General features: G+C 33.3%; 1 protein-coding gene across 1 annotated transcript in view; it reads left to right on the top strand.

Moving 5' to 3' along the window:
* Positions 1–591: 591 nt before the first annotated feature.
* Positions 592–16,476, top strand: part of LOC136029980 (codanin-1-like) — a gene marked incomplete in the record, with an annotated part of 262,581 nt that continues 246,696 nt past the window's right edge. Inside the window, 2 exon segments of the mRNA XM_065708554.1 lie at positions 592–709; positions 15,477–16,476. The exon segment at positions 15,477–16,476 is cut by the window's right edge and continues 153 nt beyond it. Coding sequence (XP_065564626.1) covers positions 15,490–16,476 — 987 coding nt within the window.

Raw genomic sequence — 16,476 nt, 5'->3', positions numbered from 1 at the left:
ACGGATTGATCTGGGTACTTGGCTGACTGACCGTATCTCAAATAGCAGGCTGTACGAAAAACGTGGTTCAATCCCGTTTTCTAGGGCTATAATAAAAAGAAGGGTTGTTGTGGTTAGGGTACGTTCTGCGGATGAAGCATGACAGACTGCCAAAGATTGTCCTTTTTGGCCAATCATTTAGGGCTAAACGGAAAGCAAGTCGTCGTCGTTTGGGATGGGAGGATGCCATAAAGAAAGATTTAAAGAAAATGTGAACATCCTAAGAGGGTGTAAATAGGGAGGCTTGGAATAGATTGGGATGAAAAAGGAGCATGCGTAGCTGTGTGGGCCTTAGGTGGCACGGTGCTGTAGTGAATTGTTAATAGTGTAATTAGTTTCCAGAAACCGCTGAATGTAGACGTGGCTCATGGCAAGTGCACTTTTGGAAGATTTCATAATTATTTACAGTTTTAGAGATTGTAGCTAATGAACATCAGAGTGGCTAATAAAATTGCCCCCCCCCACCACAAAAATCCTTGATGGTTAATGGAGTAACTGTGATCAGAATACGTGGCTTATGGTAGTGCACTTTCGAAAGGTATTATTATAGATGGCAGTAAGTAATCCAAAAATTCAAACGTAGAACTCGTTATCGTGCTCACACATTTCCTTAGCTTTTACTATTTGACTATATGTGTATTAAAATACTGCTGTTATAAAATATTACCAGGTAACTCGCTTTTGTTTGATTTTTTCCTGAATCAAACGTTATAATGATAAAAAAGAGTACCATGTTTTTTTCAGGTTGCCTAGGCTACAATTGTTAGTAGGCCTACTGTGGCAATTGCACCTAGAATTTTGCCAAAATGCCCACTTGATGCATTTTATGTTCTTGATGAATATTATAATTGCTTCTACTGCAAATTTTTGTGCTTACACTTTTTGAGCTCTTAAAAATGGCAGATTTTCAATTAAAGTATGAGTTAGGCTATTGGCTGTTTTCAACTAAATAATACTACATTTTCTCAGTGCCAAATTTTTGGTAAAATTCTAGTTAATTGACTTATTGTTATATCAGAAAGTGTTTAGGTTAGGATAATGAAACTTTCAAGGATTGGCTTACAGGCCAAAGTATGTTCTGGGAAGGTATTTTAAAGTACCCACTTCCACTCCTTCTCCCTCTAGAGGGCCCTGAAATTTGCCTACATGACTATTGAAATTTTGACAAAACAACATTTTACCTCAATTTTCAGTTACAAGTTGCCTTTTCAATGCCTTTAGTTCTGAAAAATGCAATTACTGTTATTGAGTGGAATTTTGAGCCATATCAATGTTTTTTTTCAAAGTTTTGGAAATGTATTTGCATATTTTTAAAACCTAATAAAATGGAATTGAGCAAAGTTATGAAGCTGAAAACAATTTTGTTGTACTTCTATTTAGCAGAAGATCTGTTTTGCAAGGTTTCACTTTTATATCACACATATTTTTAAAGGTCATCAAAGGTCAGGGCCCTCTAGAGGGAGAAGGAGTAGAGGTAGTTGCTTCAAAATACCTTCCTGGGACATACTTTAGTCTGTAGATTCATCCCTGAAAGTTTCATTTTCATAACCTAAACCCTTTCTGAGATAGGAAGAAGTCAGTTAACTAGAATTTTACCAAATTTTTTTATACTTAAGGTTAAGTTTGGTTGAAAAGTGGTAAAATTGGAATTTACAGTAGAAGCAATTGACTCATCAATTTTAGATTTTTCAAACAGCTGACTAGTTTAATCTTGAAAGTGAAGGTAAACAATTTTGGATATGCACATTAATGGATGCATAAGTTTTTCAGTTATCATTTGACTTCCTACTATACAGAAATTACCAGTTATAACTAGAATTAGTATTTAAAATATAATTTCTTTCATATTGTATAACCCCAGCTTTTTCATTGGCATCAAAACCCTGCCAACTTTGTGCCTTTTTAGTTTGCCCCATGGAGGAAGAGGGTCAACCAGAAATGGGTCCACTTCTACAATTAGCATTTCTAAGTAATATAGTATGGAAACTATCCTGCTTTGCAGCATAGTTTCCACTTTAGACAGCTTGTGATGAAAGTAAACAATTACCATTTATGGAACTCTTTGTCAGATGAATTTGTTTGTGCAGAAACTTGGTTGTTATTTTACTATGCTGGTTTGCAGCATAGTTTTGAGTTTAGACAGCTTGTGATGAAACTAAATAATTACCATTTATGGAACTCTTTGTCAGATGAATTTGTTTGTGCAGAAACTTGGTTGTTATTTTACTATGCTGGTTTGCAGCATAGTTTTAAGTTTAGACAGCTTGTGATGAAACTAAATAATTACCATTTATGGAACTCTTTGTCAGATGAATTTGTTTGTGCAGAAACTTGGTTGTTATTTTACTATGCTGGTTTGCAGCATAGTTTTGAGTTTAGACAGCTTGTGATGAAACTAAATAATTACCATTTATGGAACTCTTTGTCAGATGAATTTGTTTGTGCAGAAACTTGGTTGTTATTTTACTATGCTGGTTTGCAGCATAGTTTTAAGTTTAGACAGCTTGTGATGAAACTAAATAATTACCATTTATGGAACTCTTTGTCAGATGAATTTGTTTGTGCAGAAACTTGGTTGTTATTTTACTATGCTGGTTTGCAGCATAGTTTTAAGTTTAGACAGCTTGTGATGAAACTAAATAATTACCAGAAGAAATATTGTTTGAATTATCAATTAAAGTAACTATTATATTCAAAAGTAGTATGAATAAGGCATCAATTGGTATGTTCACCTAATTCATAGCTCAATAATAGAAAGGTCCCCAAGTTTACCTTTTGTAGACTGGTTGATTCAAAAGAGGGGGGGGGGGCAACCAGATCAAGCTGAATATTACAATGAAGAATATTGCAACAGGCAACAAGTGCATAACTTTTCCTTTGAATGAGGTCACCTGTGTTTGACCAATGAAATCCAACAGTTATTGGCAATATTGAGCTCAGCAGTTTCCTGTTGCCTTATGCAAACAGCAGTGTGATCCAGTTGATATTGAATGGTTTTTTTGAAACATTTAATTTTAACTTCCTGTTGTGTTATATTGTGTCAATAGCAAACCCTGCCAATTGTAATTCATTTGTTTCAAACAAATTCTAGATAGAAGGCTAATTTCCCACTTTTTTCTCCTGGCACTCCCAAATTAAGGCAAATTTAGAATCTTGATCTGTGCCTGGCTTAAAACTAGCTTTATATTACATAAATAGTTGTGTTGGCTTTATATCTAGAAACAGATGTGTTAACAAAACATGCTCTTCATTGCTACCACCTAATTGTGTACAAATATTTACAGACAATTAATTCTAATCATATTTCAAAAATAAAGTAAAATAATGCTGTTTATGTTCAAATTACAAGAGAGAATTTGGATCACTAAAGACCTGAATCAAAGGCAAGGAAAAAGAAAATCAAAGTTGTTTACTCCTGTTTATCCACTTTTTTTTAACAAGAGAAGGTGATTTAAGTGGAGAGTAATGCAAAAGGCCATTTGGGAAATGATGGTATTTCTTCTTTTTCCATTGAAACAAAATGAGGATGATCTTCACATCAAAATAATGCCAACAAGCTTTGCTGCAAGTTTGTCCTTGTCAATGAAAACAAGTTCAAGATCATCCTTTACTTCACCTAGTGTATACAAAGTCTAAATATCAAACTGCTGAAACACAATATCAACATTGCCAGATCAAAAAGGTCAGTTACAACTCTGAGCTTTGGTTCCATGGAGTTCAGTATAGGGCTAGATATCTCAACCAATCTCTCAAAGATGGGTAGAAAGACACTAACATATTTCAATCTGAGGCTACTATTACTACTAATAACTCACTGCAGTACCAAGCCGCCTGAGGCCAACACAGCTACACATACTCCTCTTCCAACCTAATATATTCTAGGCCTCTCTCTTTACACCTTCCCAGGAAGTTCCCATTTCCTCTAAATCTTTATTTATGACATCCCCCTACCCCAGATGATGACGACCTGCTTTCTGTTTAGCCCCAGTTGGTTGGCCAAAAAGGACAATCTTTGCCAATCTGTCATTCTTCATCTGCAGAATGTGGCCTAGCCATCTCAACCTTTCTCTCATTATAGCCTTAGAAAGCAGGATTGAACCACATTTTAAAACATTCTAAATATCAAACAATACCACATTCTAAATATCAAACTGCTGAAACACAATATTAACACTGCCAGATCAAAAAGGCCAGTTCCAACTCTTAGCTTTGGTTCCATGGAGTTCAGTATAGGGCTAGGTATCTCAACCAATCTTTCAAAGATGGTTAGAAAGACAGTGACATATTTCAATCTGAGGCTGATAAATCAAAAACCACAAAAATCTATTTTGTTTAACCAAAATGGTAGACCCATGTCCTTGAATAAGTTTTCCATGCTCAATGAAAGAGTTGGGTGAGCATGAACATCCATGCTTCTGATATTAATTTCAAAGCTTCATTTAACTAAACTTATTTGCTACTTATTTTGTATACAGGTATATGTAAGTTTGCATTAGTTATTATGAAGGAGGGGCAGTGGGTAAATTTGCAAGTGGAGGGGTGTGTGTGCAGAAGCCTCAAAGAGTTGAATCTCATGCCTAGATATCCTGACTCTTATGAAACCTTCTGATAAATATAGAATGAGATTTTGGGAGCAGGGTGGGAGATAAAATTGGAGATATAACCCCTCTTGATGAGCAAAAATATTTTTGTCTACACCTTTACTACTGGTGCCATGGTGAGGAGGGGGTTAATAGTGTCCCTCCCATTGTAAAAATATTTTTCTATGTAGCATATAATATTGCATTCACATGCTTGCCAGCACTGGTGGAAAAAGGAAGACTGGACATTATTAGCATCACCAGTATTTCTTTTTTGTTGGGGGACGGGCATTGGCTAAGTTCTAATGTATTTAAATATCATAGAATATTATTGGAGAAGATGACCCCAGCTATGTAGAATATCAAAATTTATACAGAATTTCTATCTTTATGAGTAATAATACATTTTCCTTCTATCCAATATTTGGTAGTAAAAATGTTGCTAAGAGTTTATTCAACATAATTGCTGCTCACCAAAAAGTCTTGACTAAATACTCAACCTTTTTTCCAAAAATATATTTACAAACAAACATTTTGATCCTTAAGCAGAAAAAATAAAATATTGGGATGCTGTCAGTCAGGGGCAAATCTCCAGCATTTTTTATTCAGGGAGGGGGCAAGAGGGAACCATATCCAGATAGTCAAGGGGCATGGGATATATAATAATTTTCCTCCACGTTATTGGGGGAGCAACTGCCACCCCTTTTGCCTGCCCCCCAAACAACACCCTGCTGTCAGTTAATTTACAATTATAGATATATTAATTATAAGAATTTTATATCAAGAAATCGTGAGTTTATTGAACCAGTTTCCCACATTATGGTTACATCTGGGCCTGATTGAGAGCTATCACATTTTAAATAAAAAACAAATTTTTCCAACAGAAATCATTCTGTGCATATTTCCATATAAAGTATCCCACAGTTATTCCTCCATAGAGGGGGGCTACCCCTCCTCTCTCCCTCCCTATTTATGCTAAAGTTTGACTTCCCCCAATTCTTCCAGAACAATTGTCAAAACAGTAGGGCGATTGAACTGGAATAACAAGCTTTTTTAAAGCAATTTGCGGAAACAACAAAACACTATGCCTAACTTGCTACAACAAAGTGTAGTTGCTCTTTATTTTTGCTCAGAAGTACTCTTTCTTTGTAATTTGAAGCAACACAACTTAGCATAAGCAATTGGACTATGAATATGGACTCATTTTTGTCTGATTGAGAGCTATGAATAGGCTAAAATAGGAAAGACCCTGAAAGCAATGGGATCAATTACTATTAATATGACTAGCAGCTGAGAAACAAAATTAGTAAAAAACAAAGAATTGACCTGTTGCACCTTGATTGGTCAGACATTATGTGAGAATTCTAAAAAAATGCAATTAACAAGATAGTTCTATCAGTTATTCTATACACGGGGGGGGGGGGGGCTATGTCCCCTCCTCTGTTGTTCCTTCTTTGTGCTAAAGTTTTAATTCTTGTCCAATTCTTTAAGAACAATTTCGGAAACACAAGGGTATTGAATTGTAATAATAAGCTTTTTCAAAGCGCTAAAAACTGTGGAGTAATGGGCTAGGAGTTGAGAGGGGTCAGCCTCCCCATATATGAAATAATTTTTTTTTGTTTTAACTTTGATGTTGCTCCTTACTTTTGGCTGAAATTTTTTATTTTTATTTAATCAGACTTAAAGCAAGTAGGGCTTACTATGAAGGAAAAAATGAAGCCTTTAACCAGCATGAATTACAATCAGCATTGAATCCAAACTTAAAAGAAACAAATCACAACAAATAAATATAGTATTGCTACCTCAGAACGCCAGAGGGCTAGTGTCATTTTTTACTTTACTGAAAACTAAAGAGATTACTTTTATATGAAAATATAATTAATTTTTTTTCTTGAAGAGTTGAGTGAAATAAAATTGAAACGATGTGAAATCAGCCCATGCAATGTTTCAAACTAAAAATGGGTCGAAATTAAATTAAACAATTAAAACAAATTAAAAATTAAACAAATTAAAGAAATAAACCTGAAACACAGAGAAATTACTATGAACGATGAAGCCAAATTTGAAAGGAACTGAAGCTACCACAAACAAGTGTGGTATTGCTCCCAATCAAATACTCCAGAAGAATAGAGTATCATTTGTACTTAATTGAAAGTGTAATAAATTGCTGAATTTCAAAGTTTTTGCCAGATTTTGCTCTTGCTTTGCAAAGAACAGATCCAAAAGGAAACATCCATCAACAAAAAAGAATATTTTAAATGCAACTTTCATTGTTGTGTATGTTTAAATGTATGTAATACCAGATTAACCAAACTAAGATAATTGTCACATATATAGTGTTACTAGAAATTAAATTCTTGAAATTACAGCTGTAGCCTACTAAATTTTCATCTTGCAATGAAGTGAAAATGCTGTTGAAAATACATTTTAACACATATGACAATAGTTTTTGTGGTAATTTTAGGAGCAACAACGCCTTACTTATTTGTGTTGATTACTTTTCGTTTCAAGTCTGGATTCATTGCTTATGGTAATTTCTGATTATATTAAGTTTCTTTTCTTCATTCTTAGATATTTTTATTCATTTTAGGGTCGTTTCTTACAAACACCAAATTTATGCTTGTTTTAAACTTTAAATTTCCTCCTTTCTTTGCTAAAAAATGTTGTTAAATAAATCTGATTTCGGTTCATTTCTTGACTTAATTGTTAGTTTCTTACTTTCTTGTGGATGGTATTTTCTGCTTGTCTTTAGCTCCATTTCTTTTTTCATAGTAATTTTTTTTATTGGTTTAACATCTTACTTAAGAAAATTTTTTAGCGTATTTCAAGTTTTAAAGTCACTCTTAACTTTTTGTGTCACTCTTAACTACAAATGAGAAACATCTTACATAAGAATTTATTTTTAATTTTTAAGCTAAATTTATTTTGCTTAAATTTATTATGCTAAATTTATTTAAATTTATTAAGCTAAATTTATTTATATTTAAGTGCAAATTTATTTTTAAGCTAAGTGCAAGTGAAATGATTTTTTAGAGAGTCGAGGGGGAGCAATACTGGCGTCATTTGCTTTAATTTATGTTGGTTTTAAGTTTAACTTAATTAAAAATTAGTTATTAAATTAATTAGTCAATTTTAAACTAATTAATTAGTTGAACTGATTGTCGTTAGATTTTAGGTTTGTTTATAGTAATTTTGTTTGTTTTATGTGTTTTCATTTCTTTATTTTTTGTAGTTTCTGCTTGTATTTGGGCTGACAACATACATCAGCTAATTTCTGTTTACATTAGCGCTGACATCATACCTCAGATAATGTCTGCTTTGTACAAGTAATCGCAGTAAGAACAATCATAGTTGTAACAGTTGTGGTAGAAGCTGTTGTGTTAGGAAGGGCTAAGGTCACATGCCTGATGTCATTGTTACCAGTGTAGTCTACTTTGTTTTAATGGCAGCATCATCAGTTGGGCACACAAGTCTATAATTTTGAACTAATTAATTAGTTTAACTAATTGTCTTTAGATTTTAGGTTTGTTTATAGTAATTTTGTTTGTTTTATGTGTTTTCATTTCTTTATTTTTAGTAGTTTCTGCTTGTATTTGGGCTGACATCATACATCAGCTAATTTCTGTTTACATTAGGGCTGACATCTTACCTCAGATAATGTCTGCTTTGTACAAGTAGTCGCAGTAAGAACAATCATAGTTGTAACAGTTGTAGTAGAAGCTGTTGTGTTAGGAAGGGCTAAGTTCACATGCCTGATATCATTGTTACCAGTGTAGTCTACTTTGTTTTAATGGCAACATCATCAGTTGGGCACACAAGTCTGTAATTTTGAACTAATTAATTAGTTTAACTAATTGTCATTAGGTTTTACGTTTGTTTATCGTAATTTTGTTTGTTTTGTGTTTTCATTTCTTTATTTTTAGTAGTTTCTGCTTGTGTTTGGGCTGACATCATACATCAGCTAATTTCTGTTTACATTAGGGCTGACATCTTACCTCAGATAATGTCTGCTTTGTACAAGTAGTCGCAGTAAGAACAATCATGGTTGTAACAGTTGTAGTAGAAGCTGTTGTGTTAGGAAGGGATAAGGTCACATGCCTAATGTCATTGTTACCAGTGTAGTCTACTTTATTTTAATGGCAACATCATCAGTTGGGCACACAAGTCTGTAATTTTGAACTAATTAATTAGTTTAACTAATTGTCATTAGGTTTTACGTTTGTTTATCGTAATTTTGTTTGTTTTGTGTTTTCATTTCTTTATTTTTAGTAGTTTCTGCTTGTATTTGGGCTGACATCATACATCAGCTAATTTCTGTTTACATTAGGGCTGACATCTTACCTCAGATAATGTCTGCTTTGTATAAGTAGTCGCAGTAAGAACAATCATGGTTGTACAGTTGTAGTAGAAGCTGTTGTGTTAGGAAGGGCTAAGGTCACATGCCTAATGTCATTGTTACCAGTGTAGTCTACTTTATTTTAATGGCAGCATCATCAGTTGTGCACACAAGTATGACCTTTAAGAGGGCAAGGGTTAACAGAAGATATTCACTGCGTGGTGAAAATGTGAAATAAGTGTATTTGTTGGCTACAGTTTTTCTGGGAGGGGGTTAATTAAAGTGTGAAGAAAATGAAAGTATCCAAGAATGTATTCAGGATTTTTGTTCTAGGGGGGGGGGGGGGTTAAAGGTTTTCCTGAAAAACTTCAAAAAAAGCATCACAATTTTTTATATGTATTTTTGTTATGTTTTTATGTGTCAGACCAAAATTTCGAGGGGCGGGTTAACCCCCCACCCCATCCCCAGATACGGCCTTGAAAGCATCATTTTGTATATCTTCCTCTTCACAAGATTAATCTAAAGAATTTCCCTTTTGCTTATATAACCCTAAAAGTAAGTTGTGTATTGAATCCCCCCTGCCCTTAAGGCTCAGACCCTTATGCATCTACAATTTTAGTCACTATTCCCAAAAAGGTTTACTGAGATCCATCTAAGGCAATCAAATTCACAAATTACACTTCTATACATTTGTATAAACGACAGTATGCTGCAGTAATTGCTAGTAAGAGAAATTCATATATTAATAAAAAAGGAATTGTAATAAGTTTTTATTGACACACTAACTCCTAACAAAAGGAGACACTAGATATTATGAAGAAAGACTTGTATTACTCCTTTTTTTTTGTAGGATAGAAAACTTTTTTAATTTGACTGAATTAGACAAAACTTTCCATGTTGGATATTCTCTCTTTTATCCTCTTCTCTCCTATTATTGCATATAAACAGAGGGAAGATTGAGCCTCTCAGTTGCTAGGTGAAAGGATGGTTTATTCGTTAAAATAAAACTGAGGCAAGTCCAGACCTTATGTCTAAAATACAATTGAGACAAAATATCAAAAATATATACTATTAATAATGTAAAAACACTTATCTTGACATAGCCTATCAGAGTGAATTGAATTCTTTTACATAAAGTGACGATTCAACGAATATGTTCAAATATAAATAAATAACTATATTCGCAAATTTGATGGCAGGCCGTTAAGCCTCTACAAATATGTTTCATGCAAGGTCAAATGAAGCACGGTTGTTGTGATTGGGCCCAATCGGGCCCTGCATTTTAAAGGCCCTATGTTACCATCAAAATGAACAAAAATAATTTTGAAATTTAAAGTAAATAGTTTTTTTTTATGATAAGGGATAGATTATGAGTTTTTTTTTAAATAATTCAAGCTATGTTTATTATAAATTAGCGCAGCTGGATGAGTATTTATTATTTTGTAATACACACTATATAATGGCCTATGGAAAACTGATATCCATAAAAGTTCACGTCGAATGGATTCAATTGGGATAGTCATATATTAGATAGAGATAATAAGTCCTATACTAGAGAGATTTTGCACTACTTACATGAACTATCTTATGTGTGTAAATTACTATGCAAGTATGTGTTATCTAAATATTTAGTATAGTCTATCAAGAGGGCCCCGTAAAAAAAAATCCAATCGGGCCTTACACCTATTCAGTCTGGTCCTGGTGTCATGCCAATTGTATGAACAATAATTACCACTACTGCTGAAAACTCATCTTCGCACCCAAGTGCAGGTGGCTAGTAAAGCTGTGCAAGCTCCTTGACCCTGCTATGCAAGGCTTTGCTTTGAGCTCCACTCTATGTACTTCACCTCATTCCTATCCAATCTTGGATCTTTTCTGTTATTAAGTTCTCCTTTCCTTTATATATTTTCAAACAACCTTTCATCCCATTCAAGGAAGTCATGTCTTTTTGGGCCCCAGTTAGATGGGGAAAAAACAAAGAACTTTCAGCCCCCTACCATCCTTCATAAATTAAATGTGACCTAAGCATATTCACCCTCTTGTCATTACAATCCTTGACAGTGGGCTAAAATCACCCTTCCTCTACAGTTGTTTAATATGCAATCACTGATACAAGTTTCTTAAGTTATCCTTAGGCAAAGGGATCCTTATACAAAGGTTATGGATCTTTAAGGTCTAGTGTGTCTTATGAGGTCTATGAAGCTTAGAGGATCTTTTTTATGAGATTCTTGCATTTGGATGGAGGAGCATGAACTTGTTCTCAGACTATTGTTCTGGAAAACATCTTGTATAATTTCCTCACCTATTCGAAGCATCCATGTTTCTAAACTATAGCTAAAAACTATCATTACACATTTCTTTTCGTTTAATCTTATTTCTAAAACCTATTGTTCTTATTTTTTCAAACCTTTGCGGACTACAAGAAAAAGTCTACACCTTGTCTGTTGTGATTTTTACATCTCTACTTCTTCCACCATCCCTACTAAAAATATTATCAAGGGGAATACATTTATCTCCTCTGTCACTTTGTTGGGTAACTAGTGTCCCCCACAATCCCCATTAATTCCTAATTTAAGTTAATTCATCATCTTTTAAATTAAGAATTTTTTTTTTCGAATTATGGCTGGCCCTTCAGAGTTAACCTTATACAGAGAGATCTCTAGTCCATAGTAACATGAAATTTAAAAACGTGTCTTATAAAGAAATATCAAGTGAGAAGAATCGGCATTGGAAGCTTATTTAATAATGGTAGCGTTCATTCTGATTAATCTTAAGGATGGAAATTCGTTGCAAAAAGCGCAATAGAGCGCAAATTGTGTTTCGGTCTTGAGAAAGCATGGGGGTTATCAGCGCTATTTATGTTAATTTTTGCTCGTTTTGGGTTTGACTCGGCTAGTTATTGTAATTCCTGGTTGTTTCGAGTTCCATTTATTTATTGATTGTGATTGGTGTTAGTTTTACCCTTGGAGGATTATTTGAATTTATTTACACTCATTTTTGGCTTAATGGAGCTCTTTACTTTTCTTTCAAAAACTTGCTTTGTGGAAAAAGTTTTTCAAATTAATAATATCAAAATGCTATAATAATTAAAATGCTATCACCAAAATAATTCGTCAACGAGCAAAAAATTTACGAGCACATTTGTCAGAAAGTTACTAATTACTGAAAGCACCAACAAAACTCGCCACAAAGCTTTAAGAAGACCACTGTGACCTGGAGTATATTTGTTTAATTTGTTGAACTTTCACAGCCGCTTCTCTGGGGACTCGAGATCTAAGAGGGACAATGGGAGTTAGGAAGAAGTTGTTGTGGCCTATATAAAATGGTGGAGGAGGGATGAACTAGATTCCAGGCTCATTTACTCGCAACGGACATACGGGGGTCAAGTTCAAATGCTTTTAGATAAAAAGAGTAAGTAAGGGGGAACCTCCGTAGATTATTTGTGGTGATCTCCTCTGAACCTGTCCAATTTTATCAGTTTCTTATTTTTCAGAGCAACATCCCTAGCAGGACTTTTATATTCTAATAGTGGGTGGATAAAAACACATAATGTTTATTTTAGTTTATCCTTTGGAACCCAAGCTTTTTTTTGGAGTTTTAGTATTTGGATAGTACCGTTTGCCTCTTTTACAGTCAATTATTTCCATTGAAATAATTAATTCAATTAATTATTATTAATTATTTTTAATTATTATTTATTGTTATTTATAATAATAATTTAAATTAATAATATAATAATAATTTAATTACTATTTTTAATTATAATTTTAATTATTAATTATTATTAATTATTTCCATTGAAATAAATAATAATAATTGAAATCATTATTTAAATTATTTTTACCGTCATATTATTTCCATGCCAAGTTAGATCAAAAAGATCACTAACCCTAACAAGGTAATTCTATTGCTGAAGAGGTTTGCGTCTATAGGTGGTTCAAGTTCAAGTCGACTTTTTGTAAGAAACGAAAATGTCATTATTGACCATCATTTTTCCATTCAGTAGCATTTTTCTTTATTTACCATCATGTTATATTCAGATTTGCACCGTATTCAGTAAGTGAGAACACGGATGTAAAAATAATTTGAACTTGACCGTTTTTACTTGACCTTAAGTATGGCATATGGCTATGGACTATGGCAAGATGAATTGAGTAATTTTGTTGTCGTTTAACTCAGTTTTTTTTTTTCAGTTGATTGTCTTGAGCAAGTAGAAAGGTCATATATTTTATAGAACCTATTAGTCAAACGTTTATGAAACATCTAGTCAAGAAAATATATTAATTAGGGCTACTTCTCGGTATAAATCAAAATTTCTACAAATGATTTTTTGCTGACCTTATTTTTGCATATAAAATTTAAGTGATGATACAAATGTGAAAATGATATGAAGTTGACTGTTTACTTTTTAAGATCTTAAGTTAGTTGTTAAATTTGAAATTATTTCAATTTGTCGGTATCGTTTAATAAGATATGTATTTTTTTTTATAGAAATTATGCGGTTTATTTTTTTATTGTTGAAATAATATTGCTGATTTTGTTGTCATCAGTTTCTTCATTATTATTTCTTTAGAAATTTCTTCATTTATAGTTGAAAATGAGCTTTGAAAGCTCCATTCTCGTCATCTTTTCTGATTAGATTCTTTTTTATTAGATGGTAGCACTTATATGCGAAGAATCAGGCACGGATTGGTTTAAGAATCCAATTATTATTATGGATTTGATATTGCATTCGTAATTTATTTTAATTATAAAATAATTCAAGTTGTTACTGCTCATTGAAAATTGAATTCTTTTTATTTAGAATTGATAGAAATAATTGTTCTACTTGTGATTGTGGTGAGGAAGAGACCTTGTATCATTGTCTTTTTGAGTTCAAACTTTCTGAAAATTAAATAATTGAAATGCAATTTAACCTGCATAAGTTTTCTCATTTCTAATATAATTCTAGTATTATAAAAATAAAGATATTTCTAATAATAATGTTATTTAGCTATTAAAGAGGCTCGGTATATAATTTACCATATTTGAATCAAACAAAGACACTGGATATTATAAGAAGTGTTTTTTTCTTTTTTTCCCTTCATTTACTTCCTTTTAGTATTTTTTGCCTATTCCTTGTTTTACTTTGTGCTATTTAGTATTCTCATCGGCTTCGGATATTTTTGCTCTATTTTTTAGATTAGATTGTGAAATACTCTAAACCGATTTTGGCATTGAGTATATATAATTAGCCATTTCATTTTTCAATGACTAATAAAATCAAAATTAATCCCTTATGTATCCTTGTGAAGTAATGGAGACTAAAATTGTATTTTTTCTGAAATTATAATGCTAAGAACTGATCAAACTCCGTTATTATCTAGCATTTCGAATGAAAATAATAACAGATAGTTATTTATTGCTAGTGATACTGGGCCACTGGAAGACTAGACATGACTTCTGGTTGAATATTATTTTTATTTCTCAAGATAAATGGCCCAAAGGGGGTGCGGGGGGTAGTGCACCTATCTGCCTTTTGTTAAATGTATGAGCCATTTATTTTTGCATCGACCGGTTTTGGGTGCATTTTTCGGTCAGAAACAGTTTCATTCGTTTTTCATCGTCCTGGAGTTACTTTCAGATTCTAAAACTCACCCCTTCGAAAAAAAAATAACTAATATTGACACCAAGAAATTTCAGTCGTAACTCCCATTCTAAGACAAGTCAGGTCGTTTAGATCAAACCAGATATCTTAACTCTGATAGGCCTCTTAATGTTCTTCTCTTCTTTTTTTTTGTTGTTCTTTTCTTTTTTTGTATTCTCTTCGTTTTTTTGTTTGTTTTGTTTCATTTTTGTTTCTCCCCTGTTTTTTTCCTGGCCATAGAGCCTTAAGAGGGAGTCTATGTTGAAGTGTTTTTGTTGTAAATTTATTGGTTGAATAAATAGATAATATAGATTTTTTTTTTAGATTTTAGATTAAAAAAAAAAAAAATGTGTACACGGTTTCAAAAAGGGCCAGTTCCTTTCAGGAGGGGCAACAGCTTGTTTTGTTTGAAAACCTGTTTTTATTCGTCTATGTCGATTATTTTGTCCATATTTAAATTTTCATAAAGGATTATTGTGAACTTTAAGATAATAATATGATATAATCGTATATTATGGGGTAGAACTTATATGATGAGGGATACCACCATTCCCTCTGACTGGAGTGCTTTAAGCCACCCCTGTTTGTCAATATGCTAATTTGGGACCTGCCTTTTGGTCCAAATTTTTTAGTTGTTTGTACCCTTAGGTAGACAGGGTGGTCAAGATTGACCACCATCTTTGCAGGGTAGCTGGATGCAATGCAAAATACTCATAAAGTATTCAATATCTGTAGGGTGAGAAGATTTTAAGGAAACAAAAAAGTTTCTTTTAGCTGATATTAGCATATTTTTTTACTTTTGGTTAGGGATCTCTGATCGTTTTCAGGGTATATCTCCCCCCTCAGTTTGAAAATGGGTGTTTGAATGTTTTTTTTTCATTTCTTTTTGTTTTAGGAGTGGCTGACAGATGCCGCAAGAAAGGCCGCAGCGACGCGTTAACCTCTTTCCATCTCCTTCCGGAAGTAATTCTCCATCCACACCAAAATATTGTGAAAATGTTGACAGACGACAACCAAAAACTCCAAGTGGATTTGTCCTTGGGGATTTTGTGAGCCTTGATGTGAAGAAAAGGCTTTCGTCTTGTGACAAAAAAAGACGAATTAATCCAACATCAGTAGAGCTTAGTGAACCTAAATTTGGGACAGTTGTGAGAGATTTAGAAAGCAGTTCCGCTTTTAAAAATGCAGTCGAAAGAGTTGATGATAACTTGAGTGAGATTAGAGAGGGTCTTAAGAGCGAAAGAGAACGTATTAGAGAAAAGGCTTGGCTCAAGCCATTTCCGGAAAAATTGACCACGGAAAGTAATAAAATACAGCCTTCCTTAGATTTAGTCACTCAGAAAGAGGAGCTTGTCCAAATTGCTGATAAATATTTAAATTACGTGAACTCGGAGTTGCTAAATTTTGGGAGCGAGTTCAACTTTTTATTTCATTTGTTAACATCAACAAATGGCACTCGGATGAAACATTTTGTTATAAATCCTGAACTTTTATATTCTGCACATAATTGTTGTTTTCTGGCAGTGACAATTTTGAATTCTCTACGAAACTTTTTATCTTGTTTAAATGGAACAACTTTGAAACTTTTATTGCGAACGGGGCTGATTGAAACTATGAACTTGGAGTTGGCCAATTTTCTAAGTGAGCTCCACCAGCGGAAATTGGCTCCAAGTCGCGTCACCCTCCTTCAGGAAAATGTCCCATTCAGCATAGATAATGATATAATATCCTGCTATGCAAATCAAGTTGACTTTCAAGCTTTCAAAAAGCAAAGGGATCTTTTTTATGAAGTGTATCGTGTATGGAAGGAGGATCATATGAAAGATGACTGGGACTTTGGCCAAGTTCTCGGTTCGCGTATTAGAGGGGCATTGAATCGTCGTAATGGCCCAATA

This window comes from Artemia franciscana, chromosome 8 (assembly GCF_032884065.1).
Source record: "Artemia franciscana chromosome 8, ASM3288406v1, whole genome shotgun sequence".
Classification (NCBI taxonomy): domain Eukaryota; kingdom Metazoa; phylum Arthropoda; class Branchiopoda; order Anostraca; family Artemiidae; genus Artemia; species Artemia franciscana.
Note: the sequence above shows the minus strand (reverse complement) of the source record. Positions and strands in the feature narration are given on the sequence as shown.